Genomic DNA, 19,488 nt, shown 5'->3' with positions numbered 1-19,488 from the left:
TGTATTAATGGCACCTGTTTGAACTTGTTATCAGTATAAAAGACACCTGTCCACAACCTCAAACCTCACACTCCAAACTCCACTATGGCCAAGACCAAAGAGCTGTCAAAGAACACCAGAAACAAAATTGTAGACCTGCACCAGGCTGGGAAGACTGAATCTGCAATAGGTAAGCAGCTTGGTTTGAAGAAATCAACTGTAGGAGCAATTATTAGGAAATGGAAGACATACAAGACCACTGATAATCTCCCTCGATCTGGGGCTCCACGCAAGATCTCACCCCGTGGGGTCAAAATGATCACAAGAACGGTGAGCAAAAATCCCAGAACCACACGGGGGGACCTAGTGAATGACCTGCAGAGAGCTGGGACCAAAGTAACAAAGCCTACCATCAGTAACACACTATGCTTCCAGGGACTCAAATTCTGCAGTGCCAGACGTGTCCCCCTGCTTAAGCCAGTACATGTCCAGGCCCGTCTGAAGTTTGCTAGAGAGCATTTGGATGATCCAGAAGAGGATTGGGAGAATGTCATATGGTCAGATGAAATCAAAATATAACTTTTTGGTTGCATCCAAAGAACACCATACCTACTGTGAAGCATGGGGGTGGAAACATCATGCTTTGGGGCTGTTTTTCTGCAAAGGGACCAGGACGACTGATCCGTGTAAAGGAAAGAATGAATGGGGCCATGTATCGTGAGATTTTGAGTGAAAACCTTCTTCCATCAGCAAGGGCATTGAAGATGAAACGTGGCTGGGTCTTTCAGCATGACAATGATCCCAAACACACCACCCGGGCAACAAAGGAGTGGCTTCGTAAGAAGCATTTCAAGGTCCTGGAGTGGCCTAGCCAGTCTCCAGATCTCAACCCCATAGAAAATCTTTGGAGGGAGTTGAAAGTCTGTGTTGCCCAGCAACAGCCCCAAAACATCACTGCTCTAGAGGAGATCTGCATGGAGGAATGGGCCAAAATACCAGCAACAGTGTGTGAAAACCTTGTGAAGACTTACAGAAAACATTTAACCTCTGTCATTGCCAACAAAGGGTATATAACAAAGTATTGAGATAAACTTTTGTTATTGACCAAATACTTATTTTCCACCATAATTTGCAAATAAATTCATTAAAAATCCTACAATGTGATTTTCAGGATTTTGTCTGTCATAGTTGAAGTGTACCTATGATGAAAATTACAGGCCTCTCTCATCTTTTTAAGTGGGAGAACTTGCCAAATTGTTGGCTGACTAAATACTTTTTTGCCTCACTGTATATATTGCTTTGTTGCTACATGTCCTAAATGTATGATAGTATGCTGTGTTTATACAAGTTGCTCTCTAAGGGAGGTCTCCATCAAAAATACATTTCACAGAAATAAAATGTAATATGTTTTTTAATGGCATATCATTTTTTTTAATTTTGTTTTTGTATTTATTTTATTTCACCTTTATTTAACCAGGTAGGCTAGTTGAGAACAAGTTCTCATTTACAACTGCGACCTGGCCAAGATAAAGCAAAATAGTGCGACACAAACAACAACACAAGAGTTACACATGGAATAAACAAACATACAGCCAATAACACAATAGAGAAAATGTAGGGGTAGCCAGGTGGAAAGCATGGCCAGCTGTAGAAAAATGCTTATTGAAATTCTCAATTTTCATGGATTTATCAGTGGTGACAGTGTTTCCTAGCCTCCGTGCAGTGGGCAGCTGGGAGAAGGAATTGTACTGGGCTGCTACCCAGACATAGAGAGACTATTACTGGTATTAATGACAGTCGTCATTGGATTATCTGAGATTAACATAATCAGAGGCATTACAGTATCGAGAACCATTCAACATCAAATTGATTTTATGCACATCATTAGAATAGATAGCCTACAAGCAAATTTATATTTTTTCATTCCCCAGTCAAGTGTCCCAAACATGGTGATTCTGAGAAAGTCCTACATGATTCATCTGCAGCTAGGATCCCATCCTAGGATTTGGTACATCAGGTGGTACTGTCTATGGCCCTATTGGTACAGTACTGCTTGTTGATCCCTTGTCTATGTTGGTACAGCAGTGGAGAGAGTGATTGGATGATGGTCTCCCAGTGTTGAGTAGATGATGTTCTCAGTCACGGAGGAGACAGTGTGGACAGGTTCTTGGGATTTTCCAAGAAGAAAAAGGTGTTTGACTCTCTCTGGATAAAAATCAATGTGACATTGATCAACTGGACCAAATGCACTGTAACAAAATATGTTCGATTGGGAAATAAGTGACAAATAATTCCCCTAGAAAAAACCTGACTCCCAAACATTACTGTATGTTTATGACTTGTACTATAATTGGAAATGTGCACTAATAGTTAACAATTTTTAGTGTTTTCTAATGCATTACACATCTAGTGCTTGATACTTAGAGATGCACTCTAAAACTCTTGTATCATTTCAGCCAGTAGTTTGAAAGTGGTGCTCACGAGCCAACACAGGTCAGTTTTTTTGTGTACTACATCATCAAATTGTGTACTACATCATACATTTTGTGTCATGTTGCGAATTTTGCAATTCGTATTATATCATAGGAATTTAGCAATTCGTATTATATCATAGGAATTTAGCAATTCGTATTATATCATAGGAATTTAGCAATTCGTATTATATCATAGGAATTTAGCAATTTGTGTGATGTTACAAACCTCATTCGTGCAATATGTTATGAATTTGTTGAGCTTAAAATTCCAGAGTGCATCTTTAATATATCATATCATGCTATCACAATGTCAAGCATGCGAAACAGAAAAGCTAATTACTCACTGAAATGTGTACACTTGATGATCATGATGATAAGGACCACTAGAATCAAGACTGCTCCAATGCTGACCACAATAAATGGCCAATGCACTGGGACACCTAAAAAATATCAGGAAAAGTGTGTGATGTTCATTAAATAATGAGAAAAATTATTGACATACAGTACCCCAAAACATAATTATTGCCAGAAAGAATAGAAGTTAGATCAGTATATTGAAAAATGGATCCACCAATTCTCTTAGAATGGTGATTGAATGGTGGTGAGCTCCAAAAGTATTGGGACAGTAACACATTGGTTGTTGTTTTGGCTCTGTACTCCAGCACTTTCAATTTGAAATTATACAGTGAATATGAGGTTAAAGTGCAGATTGTCAGATTTAATCTGAGGTTATTTTCATCCATATTGGGTGAACCGTTTGAAACATAACCAAAACAAACAGCAAATGCATCCAACAAATGTGTAGAGTCACAAATTTGATGTAGTCTTTGTGTGATATGAATATGGGACCAAATACTTTATACTACTTGAATACACATGTAAGTGAATTTGTCCCAATATTTTTTGTCCTGTAAAATAGGGGGACAATGTACAAAAAGTGCTGTAATTTCTAACCAGATCATTTCAAATCCAAAGTGCTGGAGTACAAAGCCAAAACCACAAAAATATGTCACTGTCCCAATACTTTTGGAGTACACTGTATCACAAGATATTATGGAAAAGTTGTGTAGACCACCAACATTATATTACATAGATATAGAAATCAACCGATTACATTGTCAACTAGTAATCCTGATTTATTAACACTTAGCTCTCACCATTGGACATGACTGTGTGATTGACAGTGATGGGATGGCTGAGGGAAGAGTGGTTGACCCAGCAGAGATAGAGGCCAGCCTGGCTGGGTCCTGAGGACAGAGGCAGGTAGGAGTGGACGGTGATGGAACCATCTGTGTTGACCTCTCTTTGCCTGTCTGAAAGTCTGGTGTTGAGGAGCTGACCATCTCTAAACCACACCTGCTCTATGGTCTTTGGGTAAAACCCCTGAGAGGAGCACAGCAACATGGGAAGTCCACTACTGGACTCCTTTACATCAGACACAGACACTGCAGGAGGGGCTGGATGCACAAACAGAAAGTTGCAGATGCAGAAATAAAAGTGTAAACAAAGAGTTTAAACTGTAGACAAATTATTTTCAATTTGGAGGCAACTAGCATTCACATACCATGTGATGACAGGGTCATAATGGTTTTACATGTAGATTGTAGTTCTATCAAGTATTTTCAGAGATCACTAACCTGTTACACAAATAGTTATGTTTTTTGAGAAAACTTGTGCAGGTGGAGGTGCAGCTCTTTTCACTTCACAAGAGTAAAGTCCAGAATCATTTATCTGTAGATTCATCAGTGAAAAGAAGATTTCTCTGGTCTCATTATTCCACTTAATTTGTATGCTTTCTTTACATGTCTTCGACACCAGACACTCTTGTCTGTTAAACTGAGAAAAGCACAGCACCTCTGTTCCTTTTATAGTTACTGTAAATATTTCAATGTCATTGGGTAAATTGTGGGTGCAGTGGATCGTCACTGAATTTCCTTTGTGTAATATGACTGCTGTTGGATTTGGCAGTGTAGTTAGGTTCTGCAAACCTGTAGAAAAATAGATCAATGTTGATCAGTCTGAGAAAACAGATGATGAACTGGTTCAGGTGGTGATACATATGACAATTGTAAAACTATTTTAAGCCACTTCACTTCCCAGCTCCATACTGGCTGGGACAAATGTATTAAGTCAATAAATGTAGGGTCTGTCTACTATATTTACCACTAGTGTTAAACCAAACAGCAATTCTCTCAGGAATCACTTTTCATTTCAGTTCCATGATTTTCATATTTCAGTTGTAAAGGCACTGATTCTGTCTTATCCAATCATAAATTATAATTTGACCTACGATAGTCCACCCCCCACCCCTCCCCTTAGAACAAAACTGTACCTTAAGTGTCCACAGTTTTCATAGTAAGTGCAGTCTCTAAATGTATCATGTATCATGTATGAAGAGGTTTTGTCAAAGCATTTCACATTACCTGAGTGGAGACTCAGAAGCATTGCCAAATGCAGAACAGAAGAATAGAGCACCGACATCTGTTCCAAAAAGAGCAACGACAAAGATAAGATAGTTACTTAAACACAACATTTCAGTGGTTTTTCAACCTTCACATCCTGTGATTACAAGAGGTTCAGTACGTGAAGTGTGGCTTGTATCATACACTGAAAACATGCATGGAATGACAGAAATGTTTTTTGTGAAGTTTCCAAAATAACAAATACATTTTATTTTGAATGGTAGACATTAAAGTATGTTGAATATTGCAGTTCTATCGCAGTTTTTGTTGCAAGATTCTGACACAGAAGTGTGGAGTCTTGCGGACCTAAAGCATATGCAAGTCTCTCAGCGAATAGATTTAACAGAAGTTGAATACAAAAATCGTTCAAGAAGCATTCCGTTTACTCTCATATTTGACTGATTTTTCCATAGTGCAGTTAAAATAATAACAGTTTTTACATTTAAATATACATTTTATAATTAAGATGGAATGAACAAATCTGTTTGAATACACCATATCTATTAGTTAAAGACACCTGCATCCAAATCCTCAAGATATGCACTGTACTTACGTTCTCTGTGTCGCTGTGTGAACCACTATCATTTATATCACCATTGCATCTCGTATCAATTTCCTCACAGCGCAGGTTCAATGAGTGTGAGTCTAGTGCTTCTGTGTTCAACATCTCATGTTAGCTGATTGGTGCTAGCTACCCTCTACCACACAACACGCCTTGAGTGACATTTACAGACCCATTTACAGACCCAATGTGATTTTTTCACCATTGGGTTTAACTACTGATAATGGTTTGACTTGTAGCCCAAGTTGTTGTCAGCATGGTGAATCCAGAATGAGCTATTTTCACTATTTTTCAATCAACATTAGTGAATGTAGCATTCATTCTGGATTCACCAGTCTAAGTTGTAGTTGTATTCTAAAATACACAAACATCCATATTAGCTTTAGAAATATCGTTCACATACTATAATAAAACATTGAAACAGTTTGCAACAGCATGCAGATACTCAGCCCATGGTCATATGTTGAATTGAAACAGAGAGTTCACAGCTCATGTTTTACACACTTAGTAATACTATGGTTTAACGCTTTTCCTTACGGAGTTATCTTAAAGCTCTACTTTGGCAAGAAACACACAATAAAAACGTATTTAGAGAAGGCAAGTAAAATTGCAATAGTTAGCTAGGTGTTAAAAATAATTTTCAGATTAGAACTAGACCCAGAAAGAGTATCAGGTTATGATGGGCAGCTAGGTTTTAAGATTAGTTTTAAGATTAGTTTTAAGATTAGTTTTAAGATTAGTTTTAAGATTAGTTTTAAGATTAGTTTTAAGATTAGTTTTAAGATTAGTTTTAAGATTTTGTCCAGCAAAACAAAATGTGAAAATTACCCACATGCATCACCACCTCTCCTCCAATTCTCACACTCTCTTATCCTACCTTTTAGATACTTTCTCTCTGACTTTGGTGAACAGAGGGGACTTGAGAATTTATGAAGACTATGGCTAATGTCATGAAACTGTGAAACAAACTACCACGTCAAAAAGCATCCTGCAGTCAACGATGGAGAAAACTGCAGAAGTGGCCACAACATTACTGAGTGGTGGTTGTGAGAGGCTGCACCATAGTTGTTTTCAGTTAAGTAAAAGTAGACCACAGCATTGACAGCAATGTTGACACTGAAACAGGAAGTCAGAGTTGTTAAGCCTTTTCTGGCACAACCAATGCGTACTTACAAATAACTGAAAAGTCATGAATCTGCATGTGTAACGCAGATGAACAGTTCATTAAACCCATTTCCCATTTTTTTTTTGTTGCAATACATGTTTACAGGATTGATATATTAGGTTAGACTTTTCATCTCCAAGTCAGAAAATATATATAATGCAAAGCTCATACAAAATAAGTCCTAAGCAGCAGTTGAGGACGTTACATTCATTGGCCCAAACACTCTTATAGAGTGATTCACACATGCACATTAAGGTTTTATGTCACATTAAAAATGACAGCAAGAGGAAAACGTTATATACAATGTAATTATATTACTGGCAACCATCCAATTTATGTGCAGAGTGAATGTAGGGTAGGAGTTTATGTCAGATATATTAAATGACTATTTCTGTAGCTTGGACATGTTCAACTGAGCTAGCATTCAAGACACACTGGTCCAATGTTTGATCGATTCAACAATACCTTGATCTGGGATAGTAAAGCATCACACAACAATACTACCATATTTGAAAATTGGCTAAAGGCTACAAATACCTATGAACTCAAATAAAAAGAGGAAAAAGGAGTGACAGTGAGATTTAAATGGTTTTGTTCTCATAAAGGCATTGTTCCTGGATGGATGCAGTGGTCGCCTGTCTCTGTTGGGTTTGCATACTTAAACTGATGTTTTCAAACACCTTGTTGTTGTATGAGACTGAATCCCCTTTATCATTGGTCCTCTGTCGACCTGCTTGGGGAGAAGGACAATCAACTAATCACATTTAGGGTTGAAGCTCATGCTGAATAGTTGCCTACTGCTAAGTGTCAAAAGATTTGTTAAGGTGTTTGGCATTGCAGGCAACATTTTTTTGGTACAAAATAACACAGATCTGTGCAGAAAAGTATCAAATTAAATCAAATGACAGTTTTTGAATAGAGCTGACAATTTTGTACCACCATAAGTGAGTTATTTTGTATCCAAGTGTTTGGTAGACTATCATACAACATGTTAAATAAAGCTCATACTAAAAGTGCATTTTGCTTGTGGGCTGATACCTTGAAAAACATTAGTGGCTCTCAGCTTTAAATTTCACACCTCTGTTGTGTTTCATGACAAGGTATAATGCCATATTAAGGTCTGATGCGAGCTGTGCTGTGCTGAGCTCAAGGGCCACCCATTTTTTCTAGAGCAGGGTTTGACAACTGGCAGCCCAGGTGCCGGAAACAAACCAACCTTGCCTTGTATCTGGACTGAAATGTGAGTTATAGATCTGTCATTCTCATTGAAAGCAAGTCTAAGAAGCGGTAGATCTGTTCTTTGTGCGCTATTTTTATGCTTCACGTTTTATGTTCAAACAGCTGAAAATACGTTTAATATGGTTATTTAAAATATATTTCGATGGTTTAGATGGTACATTGGTTCTCTACACTCTGAGTGTTTGTTTTGTCACATAAACCCGAAATTAGGCTAATTATTTTGACGACCGGGAAAAGAGCAAATTCTGCATTTTGCACCTTTACATTTTTATATAGGATCATTAAAACACTCACAAATCTAATGTGGTGGCAAAAATGGTGCCGGTGTGACATACTGCATATAAGTATTAAAGTCCTGATTCAAAATGTAAAATGGTGATGGAAAATACATTTATGTCCTGAAATGAAGATAGACACACACACAGGTATATGCACAGACCTGACAGAGTCCATCTGCTGACCTCTAGTGGAAATAAAAAATTAAGCATGTAGTTGCATGGCCATTGAATCACACTCAAAAGGCAGTTTAGAATATCCAATCAGTTCTAAACCTTCAGGACTCCTGTTGGATGAGATGAAACAGTTGTGATTCAAATAACATCATGTAACATAACACACTAAGTCCTAAAATGGAAGCTGATGTGACTTGTGGTTTAGTGCCATAAATAGGTAGCCTATAAAACAGAATGTCAACACAAGACAGCAGGCAAAGGCGTCAAAAGCAGGGGTGGTGGCAATGTAGTCATTTCCTCTGACTTCATGAGGGGGCTAGATCTTGCTCCGATGACAGTAAATATCACTTGGAAATATAAGTACATTCTGTAACCAAGATATCAGTCTCTGGGTTAAGGGTTTACTTCTGCTTTCTCTGTTCCAGATTCCAGTGAATCCAAAGTATTACTGAACACAAATATAAATGCAACGTGCAACAATTTCAAGGATTTTACTGAGTTACAGTTCATATAAGGAAATCAGTCATTTGAAATAAATTCATTAGGCTCTAATCTATGGATTTCACATGAGTGGGAATACACTTAAAAAAAGGTATCTTTTACCAGATATGAAAACCAGTCAGTATCTGGTGTGACCACCATTTGCCTCATGCAGAGCAACACATCTCCTTCGCATAGAGCTAATCAGGCTGTTGATTGTGGCTTGTGCAATGTTGTCCCACTCCTCTTCAATGGCTGTGCGAAGTTTCTGGCTATTGGCGGGAACTGGAACATGCTATCGTACACGCCGATCCAGAGCATCCCAAAATGCTCAGTAGGTGACATGTCTGGTGAGTATGCAGACAGCTTCCAGGAATTGGGTACAGATCCTTGCGACATGGGGCCATGTATTATCATGCTGAAACATGGGGTGATGGTGGCTGATGAATGTCACGACAATGGACCTCAGGATCTTGTCACGGTACCTTTGTGCATTCAAATTGCCATTGACAAGATGCAATTGTGTTCGTTATTGATAGCTTATGCATGACCATACCCTAACCCCACCATAGGGCTCTGTTCACAGCATTGACATCAGCAAACCGCTTCCCCACACGACGCCATACACGTGATCTGCGGTTTTGAGGCTGGTTAGACCTACTGTCAAATTGTCTAAAACGATGTTGGAGGCGGCTTATGGTAGAGAAATTATCATGACATTCTTAGGTAACAGCTCTGAGGGACATTCCTGCAGTCATTCCTACAGTGAAGCTTATTATGTTAGCTTTTATCTCATACTTTTATAGCCTACTGGACTCATAGAGAGCTACTCTCTAAAGTTATCTTGTTGGGGCAGTGACTCTTTGAACTTACTAGCCCCAAGTCGTTCTATTTTGTTCTTGTGCTTCATGCTATTTTTCTCATGACTCCTGTGTGCTTTGTTGACTATGAAATTGCTTGTTTACCCAACCGAGGGGCAGACTGTTTGTTCCTCAAAACGATGAGAAAACTCACCGTTCAAAGCACGCAGCAGCGATGTATACTTCTCCTGCTGGTTATCTGATGGGGAACAGGCTAGAAGTGTCGGAAGGTGGGTGAGATTGTTGGCACCTACTTGGCGGGTTAGGTGGAGTAATTTTCCCTTGAATGCCTTGACAAGGCCGTACATCTGATGTGCAAAAAGGCCCTTCCCTTGTAGATTGGAATTCAGTTTATTCATGAGGGCTATGATGTCCACGGTGAAGGCAAAATCAGCCAACCATTCTTTATCTTGCAGTTGAGGGAAATCCACGTTTTCGTTTCATTTGAAATAACTCTCCGACTTCAGGTCCCACATCCTTTTAAGCACCTTCCTCAGACTCAGCCATGACATGTTTGTGTGGTAGGGGAGATCTGCAGGGCCCGACTCAGTCTCTTCCAACAGTGAGACAAACTGCCTGTGGTTTAAAGATTTTGCTCTTATGAAGTTTACCACTTTAGTGACTGTATCCACAACATGGCTCATTTTCAGAACACATTTACAGAGAACCTCCTGATGAATAATGCAATGCAGGAAAATAATTTTCTGATCTGGGTTCAACTCAGCTACTTGATCTTGTATCCTTATCAAAGGGCCAAATTTGGGCACCCATCAGTGGTCACACTGGATAATTTTTCAAAACTCAGTCCCAGATTTGCCACACACTTATTAACATCCTCCAATAAATATTGTCCTGTGGTTGTGCTCTTCATTGACTGCACTGAAGCAAGTTCCTCTGTAATTTCAAAGTCTGGGGTTATGCCTCGTAAGAATATCAACAACTGCACCGTGTCACATGCATCACTGTTCTCATCCAGGGCCATGGGGAAATAGGTGAAATACTTTACCTTGTCTTTCAACTGTTGTTCCATATTCTCTGCGAAGTCCTCAACACGTTGTGTCACTGTTCTTCTTGACAGAGAAACATTTTCAAACAGATCTTTCTTGTCGGGGCAAAGTATTGCTGCAGTCAATTAAACATTCTTTAATGAATTCACCCTCAGCAAATGGCTTGCTATGTTTAGCAATTTTGTGGGACTGTAAATAGCTAGCTCTCGCAATTGTGTCGTTTGATGAATGCAGTTTTGTGAAAAGTCCTTGCTGCTATTGCTGCTGAGAAAGTAACTCTTTCGAAGCACTTGCCCTCTGCTCAGAAGACATATTTCTATATTTCTCTGCATGCTTTGTCTGGAAGGGTTGGGACAAGTTGTAGTCTTTCAAGACAGCGATGCTGTCTTTGCACACTAAGCACACAGCTTTCCCTGATGCCTCAATAAATACATATTTCAATGTTCGCTCTTGCTGGAACACCTTACATTCATTGTCTACTTTCTTTTAATTTGACATCTTTGAAAAACTCATGTGGTTTGGTAATACGAATGCCCCTCTCTCCACTGGTGTGATTACTACCTCTGAGGGCTTAGAGCTTGAGGTAGTCTTCTCATACAAGCACGTGGGAGTATACAAGTACTTGGGAGAATAGCTAGACGGTACACTGTCCTTCTCAGATGACCTAACTAAAAATCCAGCAAACATATAGTATCTATGTTTGCATATGTATCTATCTGTAAATAGCCCATCCAACCACCTCATCCCCATACTGTATTTATTTATTTATCTTGCTCTTTTGCACCCCAGCATCTCTACTACATTCATCTTCTGCACATCTACAATTCCAGTGTTTTATTGCTATATTGTAATTACTTCGCCACCATGGCCTATTTATTGCCTTACCTCCCTTATCTTACCTCATTTGCACATACTGTATATATACTTTCTGTATATATACTATTGACTGTATGTTTATTTATTCCATGTGTAACTCTGTGTTGTTGTATGTGTCGAACTGCTTTGCTTTATCTTGGCCAGGTCGCAGTTGTAAATGAGAAAGTGTTCTCAACTAGCCTACCTGGTTAAATAAAGGTGAAAAAAAACATATAAAACAATGACAAGTGTACAATGCCTGTTGCTATTCATGTCCAGTAACTTCAAACACGTTAACAGGCGCTAACTAACTTTAGCTAAGCTAACCGGCTGGTTAGCTAACGTGAGACTCATGTCAAGAAGTTTTGCATATGCATTTAGAACGCATACATTCTAAATTGTCCAGTTGTATTCTTTTGATTAGCTACAAGAACATTCTATGATGTCTGGTGACGTCTTCTTCTTAATGCTCTACACTTGCTAAATAGCTACAGCCAACTAGCTAGTGCCCACACAGCCCTTGATCATCTCTCAGTTCCATTACACATAAGAGTTATCGGACGAAAACGTCTTCTGTACGGGGCAGTTTTGTTATTAAGAGCCCTGACGCTTGGTCTGAACATTAACATGCATTGCTTGCAGGACAGGTTTGGAAGCATAAGGACCATATTTTTCATATTGGCGATAAAAAAACAAAAAAACACAAAAGGTTTAATTGATACACACCTTTTAAGGGTTAGTGTTCCCACATGGCCTTATCCCCATGTTACCGCACTTGTTTATGGAAAACAGACAGAAGACAGAGACTAATACTTTTGCTAATTAGCTATCTAGCATGTTCCGAACACCAACTAGGGCCATATGTTTAGAAAGTCATATCACAAGCGATGATTAATGACATTTATAAACGTTAAAACACAGCGTCGGGAATGTAGTTCACATGAGCCAGTCGTGGGCTAAGCTAACCACTGAAAACTGTAGGGAGAAGGCAGAATGTTGCCTAGAGTTTTCTTGAGCTAGCTCCCAAATGGCCGACATCAAATCACATTGGGAATTTTCCGCCATGTACGAGGGAGGGTAAATAGTAAATACAGTCTCTTTTCTTTACAAAATACTAAACTTGTAATTTACATGGTCATATATATTTTTTGTTATTCCCCTCTGTTCAATGTTGGCAAGAGACTTGACTTAACTAGATAGCTACGTACAACAACACTCAGAAAGGAGCAAGGAGTTTTGACTGAGCTGACGGAGGTATGGGATTATTCTGGTGCAAGTGTCAGTTTAGTGTACATGGTTGCATGCATGGGGGAGCGGTGAGTGACAGGGTTGTGAGTGATGTCTGCAACAGAGAAACAAGTGGTAGGCATGGATGAGGGGAAGGAGAAGACAAGAAGTAGAAGTTTAGTGGCAGTGCACTGCAGACACAACAGACAGCACACAATGCATTGCAATGGGACTGAGCGAAAAAACAACTTTATTTTTCAGACAGCACAAAACGCAGCACAGTGTGACTGAGGGATGAACTAAGAAAAATGTAACAAAATCACAGAGCTCCTGTGGGATGTGTGTCCCCTATTTTTAAGCAGATTGGGTCTCTGCTGTGGTGTTCATTTCCTTACAGAGCAGGTTCAATGTGTGTGAATCTAGTGGATCTTTGCTCAAAATCTCAGGTTAGCGCAAAGGTGGGTGCTAGCTACGTTCTACCACACAACAGTGATATCATGTACATTTACAAACCCAACTGCCCAGTTCATCTCATGTGGTTTTTTCACCATTTGGGTTTAACCGCAGATGGCGGGCTGCCTTCTGAGGAGTAGGAGGCGATCGAATAAACCCCCACTTCCCTCAATTCTGCTCGCAAACATGCAATCTTTGGACAATAAAATGGACGAGTTATTGGGAAGATTAAGCTACCAACGGGACATTAAAAACGGTAACATCTTATGCTTCACGGAGTCATGGCTGAACGACGACAATATCAACATACAGCTGGCTGGTTATACGACATACCAGCAGGATAGAACAGCGGTGTCTGGTAAGACAAGGTGCGACGTTCTATGTATTTTTTAAACAATGGCTGGTCCACGATATCTAAGGAGGTCTCGAGCTATTGCTCGCCTGAGGTAGAGTTTCTCATGATAAGCTGCAGACCACATTACCTACCGAGAGAGTTTTCATCTATATTCTTTGTAGATGTTTACATACCACCACAGTCAGAGGCTGGTACTAATATAGCATTAAATGAGCTGTATTCCGCCATAAGCAAACAAGAAAACGCTCACCCAGAGGCGGCGCTCCTAGTAGCCGGGGACTTTTATGCAGGGAAATTTCTATCATCATGTGAAATGTGCCATCAGAGGGAAAAGAACTCTGCATTGTCCAAAGATTACATGTTTGCGAATTGAGAATTGAGGTTTGTATGCATCTCTGTGTGTGGAGTATAGGTGGTAGAGAGTTGAGGGAAGTGGGGGTTTATTCAATCGCTCTCCCAGTTGGTAAATCTGACAATAATTCTATCCTCCTGATTCCTGCTTACAATCAAAAATGTAAGCAGGAAGCACCAGTAACTAGATTGATTAAAAAAGTGGTCAGATGAAGCAGATGCTAAGCTACAGGACTGTTTTGCTAGCACAGACTGGAATATGTTCCGGGATTCCTTCACTGGCATTGGGGAGTACACCACATCTGTCATTGGCCATGAAATTGTTTAAAAAAATCCACATCATACTGCAGTCAATGATGGCAAAAACTGCTGAGGGTCCTGCAGAAGTGGCCACATCATTGCTGAGTGGTGAATGTGAGAGGCTTGTGGTGGTTAATGTCTGTATTATCAAACAAGGAGAGACAAACTTATCACACAAGTCAGAGTTATACTTAAACTAAATCTTTAATAAGAAGAGCTTTGCAATAGCAATGACTTTCAACGATTCACCATTTCTAATGAACCGTTGAGAGTGATAAAACAAAAGTACAAAGTTCTTTTAAAGCCAAGATACACCCCTCTCAACCTACATGACGAACAACAGATACATAGAATGGTCACAAGGTTAAGATTTGTATGAAAGATATCTATAATACATAGCAGACAGCAACTGCTGTGTCAACAGTTTTCATTGTATAGACCAGTGTCTGGCCCTCCTACTCCAAACTGGAACCATCTCACCCTGGTACGGTATAGAGCAGAAACATTAACTCATGTTCTCTGGAATGTTCTTTAGGTTTTATCACCCAAAGACATTGTAAATCTCCTCTGTCAGTGTTATCTCATAGAGGCCCATCCTCTGTAGAACACACACACACAATAGTTAACAGAATACTCTATTCTGTCGAATAAAACAACCATTATAATGCAATACAAACATTATAACATAATCCTGCAATTTCCATGACAGGCTGCGCCATAGCTGTTTCCAGTCACGTGAAAGCAGACCACAGCATTGACAGCAATGTTGGCACTAAAACAGGAACTCAGAGTTGTTCAACCTTTTCTGGAACAACCCATGTGTACTCGTAATAACTGAACAAGTCAAGAAAAGTCATGAATCTGTAGGTGCAACGCAGATAACCCGTACATTAAATCAGTTTCCTACATGTTCATTTAGCAATGAATGTCCACAGGATAGATATATTAGGTTTGACTTCAGTTATCTCCAAGTTAGAAAATTCAAATCATGCAAATCTCAAACAAAATAAGTTCTTAGCAGCAGTTGAGGACATTACATTAATTTACCAGTAATCATTGGCCAAAACACTCTCATTCAGAGGGATGCGCTATGGACATATTTAAGTCAAGTCACCAAAAGTGTCAACATGTAGTATGCATGGAAACCGTACACTCTGATGGTCATTGTAAAGCAATGCATTTCCTTCTCCACATGACCTTGTATGCATCCTCCACATGCACTGTTTAGTTAGAACATTGTTTACAATAGCAAAAGTGAACAGGAAAAAAGGTTTGAAGTTCCTTTACCTGTCTGTGTCTTATTTTTAATTGTTTAACTACATAACTTGAAAGCCCTGATTGCTAAGGTCATTTTAAGATTTTAGGCTTAAATCTTTTCCGCCATTTTGGAACAGTGACTCACTACCCAAACCAGGTGCAACTGGTTTCAAGGCGGCAAGAGACGTCATGTGATGTACTACTGCTATCTGTTGGATGAACTGGGAATCAGACATCAATAGAAAGGTAGAGACTTCAGCTTTCCTCGTATGTACACTACCGTTCAAAAGTTTGGGGTCACTTAGAAATGTCCTTGTTCTTGAAAGCAAAGCACATTTTTTGCCCATTAAAATATCATCAAATTGATCAGAAATACAGTGTAGATATTGTTAATGTTGTAAATGACTATTGTAGCTGGAAACGGCTGATATGTAATGGAATATCTACATAGGCGTACAGAGGCCCATTATCAGCAACCATCACTCCTATGTTCCAATTGCACGTTGTGTTAGCTAATCCAAGTTTATCATTTTAAAAGGCTAATTGAGCATTAGAAAACTATTTTCCAATTATGTTAGCACAGCTGAAAACTGTTGTGCTCATTAAAGAAGCACTGAAACTGGCCCGTCTCAACGTCAACAGTGAAGATGTGACCCCCGGATGCTGGCCTTCTAGGCAGAGTTGCAAAGAAAAAGCCATATCACAGACTGGCCAATAAAAAGAAAAGATTAAGATGGGCAAAAGAACACAGACACTGGACAGAGGAACTCTGCCTAGAATAAAATAAAATAAAATAAAATTAAATGTGATTACTTATTTACGAGCCCCTAACCAACAATGCTATTTAAAAAAAAATACGGATAAGAATAAGAGATAAAAGTAACAAGTAATTAAAGAGCAGCAATAAAATAACAATAGTGAGACTATATACTGTACAGGGGGGTACCGATACAGAGTCAATGTGCAGGGGCACCGGTTAGTTGAGGTAGTATGTACATGTAGATAGAGTTATTAAAGTGACAATGCATAGAAGACAACAGAGAGTAGCAACGGTGTAAAGGGGGGGCAATGCAAATAGTCTTGGTAGCCATTTAACTAGATGTTCAGGAGTCTTATGGCTTGGGGGTAGAAGCTGTTTAGAAGCCTCTTGGACCTAGACTTGGTGCTACGGTAACGCTTGCCGTGCGGTAACAGAGAGAACAGTCTTTGACTAGGGTGGCTGGAGTCGTAAATTTTTTTTTAGGGCCCTCCTCTGACACCTAACGGTATAGAGGTCCTGGATGGCATGAAGCTTGGCCCCAGTGATATACTGGGCCTTTCGCACTACCCTCTGTAAGTGCCTTGCGGTTGGAGTCTGTGCAGTTGCCATACCAGGCAGTGATGAAATGGTGCAGCTGTAGAACATTTTTAGGATCTGAGGACCCATGCCAAATCTTTTCAGTCTCTTGAGGGGGATTAGGTTTTGTCATGCCCACTCCACGACTGTCTTGGTGTGCTTGGACCATGTTAGTTTGTTGGTGATGTGGACACCAAGGAACTTGAAACTCCCAACCTGCTCCACTGCAGCCCCGTCGATGAGAATGGGGGCATGCTCAGTCCTCTTTTTCCTGTAGTCCACAATCCTCTCCTTTGTCTTGATCACATTGAGGGAGAGGTTGTTGTCTTGGCACCACCCGGCCAGGTCTCTGACCTCCTCCCTATAGGCACATTTAATGATGGTGTTGGAGTCGTGCCTGGCCGTGCAGTCATGAGTGAACAGGGAGTACAGGAGGGGACTAAGCACGCACCCCTGAGGGGCCCCTGTATTGAGGATCAGTGTGGCGATGTGTTGTTACCTATCCTTACCACCTGGGGGCGGCCCATCAGGAAGTCCAGGATCCAGTTGCAGAGGGAGGTGTTGGGAAAGGGCAGTGTGGAGTGCAATATAGATTGCATCATCTGTGGATCTGTTGGGGCGGAATGCAACTTTCAGTGGGTCTTGTGTTTCTGGGATGATGGTGTTCACTCTGACCAGCCTTTCAAAGCACTTCATGGCTACAGACATGGCCATCTGGGAGAAAGGAGAGGAGGAGCTAGGTTCTTATGAGGGGCTCTGGCTCTGTTTAAATGCGTTTTCGATCAGAGTGGGATGTGAGCGTCTGCTTCTGCTACAGCAGGGGAATCAGACTGCTGCTGAGTATGCACTCACCTTCCAGACAGTAGCAGCTCCAGTGGATGGAATGAGCCGGTGCTTCACACGCTATTCAGATGAGGTCTGCTCGAGGAGGTCCAGACGTAACTGCCCTGTCGGGACGACAACCTCACCCTGGACGCACTCATTGCGATAACCTGGATAACCTTCTCCAGGAGAGTCGCCATTCTCATCGCTTCTCTCCCTCCTTCGGCGATTACTCTGGATCAACCATGGAGGTAGAGGTCACATGCTTTTCCGCGGCAGAACAACGCAGACGGATACAGCTGGGCTATGTCTGTATTGCGGGCAAGGAAGGCACCACCTCCAGCAGTGTCAGGTACTTCTGAATCTGGGATTCACTAGAGCAGAGGGACAGTCATGTGCTGTTCCATCCCCTGGACCAGGAGTGAGTATTCCATATTCAGCTCTTCCTGCTAGACTCTTTTTGGTGTCCATCACTCTGGCTGACTGTCCCTCATGTACTTTGTCTACAGCTTTAGTGGATTCCGGCACCGCCGGAAACTTTATGGATCAGACCCTTGCCTACTCCCTCAACATTACCATCTATCTGCTCTCCTCTCCTTTTCCAGTTCAAGGACTTTAGGATCTGGGTCTATCACACACATCACTCAACCACTCACCCTCACCATAGAGTCCAATCACCAGGAGAGCATCTTTCTTCATCACAAGTGCACCAGGTCACAAAATCGGCCTCCCTTGGCTCCACATGCCATAACCCTATCTCATGGTCGGGGATGAAAATCAGAAAATCTTCTACCCTCTGTCTGTGGCTGAGACCCAGGCCATGGAGGATTACATTCAAGAGGCACCCCAACAGGGTTTCATCCGCACATCCACGTCCCCTGCGTCTGCTGGTTTCTTCTTCATGACCAAAAAGGAGGGAGGATTATGCCCATGTAACGATTACCGAGGACTTGATGACATTACCAGGAAGTATTGGTACCCTCTCTTGTTGGTGCCGTCAGCCATAGAGCATTTCCACTGGGCTCAGTTCTTCACCAAACTGGACCTGCGTGGTGCCTACAATCTCATCCGCGTCCATGAGGGGGATGAGTGGAAGACTGCGTTCAGCACGATGTCTGGTCACTACAAGTATTTGGTTATGCCCTTTGGCTTGGCCAATGCTCTGTCAGTGTTCCAGGCATTCATCAACGAGAGGTTCAGGAACCTGCTCGGAGGGCAGGTGATTGTATACATTGACGTCCTGATCTTCTCGACCAACCTGAAAGATCACGTCACCCACGTTCGAGCAGTCCTGGAATGCCTCTTGGTCAATCACCTGTTTGTCAAGGTGAAGTGCTAATTCCACCAGAGGGCTGTATCCTTCCTGGGTTACCAAATCACCTGCAGGGAGTGAGGATGGAGAACAAGAAGGTAGATGAGTTAAGGTCATGGCAAGTCCCAACCACCATCAAGGGGTTACAACGGTTTCTGGGGTTTGACAACTTCTACCACCACTTCATCAGGATTTTCAGCGCTGTCGCCACCCCTCTCACCTCCGGCCTCAAGGGTGGGCCTCGTAGGTTGGTGTGGTCTCCAGCAGCCGATGAGGCCTTTCGTCTCAAGGGGCGTTTCACCTCCACCTCCTTGCTAAAACACCCAGACCCCACTCTATTTCTTGTGGTTGAGGTAGACACATCTGAGGTGGGGGAAGTTGTCTAAGACAGGGTAACCCATTGAGATTGTGTGCTTTCTTTCTCCTCCGTAGAGAGGAATTACGACATTGGCGATCAGAAGCTCCTGGCATTGAAGTTGGTGTTAGAGGAGTGGAGTCAATGGTTGGAGGGTGCCAAGGAACCATTCGTCATCCTAGCCG

The 19,488-nt window shown here is 41.1% G+C and overlaps 1 protein-coding gene and 1 pseudogene across 1 annotated transcript; both read right to left on the bottom strand.

Moving 5' to 3' along the window:
• Window positions 1–1,372: 1,372 nt before the first annotated feature.
• LOC139419457 (tapasin-related protein) lies at window positions 1,373–5,575 on the bottom strand. The gene is made up of 6 exons (XM_071169405.1): window positions 5,469–5,575; window positions 4,877–4,934; window positions 4,091–4,441; window positions 3,611–3,910; window positions 2,798–2,893; window positions 1,373–2,184 (listed from the first exon to the last, which is right to left on the bottom strand). Exons 2-6 carry the CDS (start codon window positions 4,932–4,934, stop codon window positions 2,048–2,050), a joined length of 942 nt encoding a protein of 313 aa, XP_071025506.1. The 5' UTR covers window positions 5,469–5,575; the 3' UTR covers window positions 1,373–2,047.
• A 4,199-nt stretch (window positions 5,576–9,774) lies between these two features.
• On the bottom strand, window positions 9,775–10,443 carry LOC139419185 (general transcription factor II-I repeat domain-containing protein 2A-like; annotated as a pseudogene).
• Between the last annotated feature and the right edge of the window lie 9,045 nt (window positions 10,444–19,488).

Source organism: Oncorhynchus clarkii, chromosome 10, assembly GCF_045791955.1.
Source record: "Oncorhynchus clarkii lewisi isolate Uvic-CL-2024 chromosome 10, UVic_Ocla_1.0, whole genome shotgun sequence".
Classification (NCBI taxonomy): Eukaryota; Metazoa; Chordata; class Actinopteri; order Salmoniformes; family Salmonidae; genus Oncorhynchus; species Oncorhynchus clarkii.
Note: the sequence above shows the minus strand (reverse complement) of the source record. Positions and strands in the feature narration are given on the sequence as shown.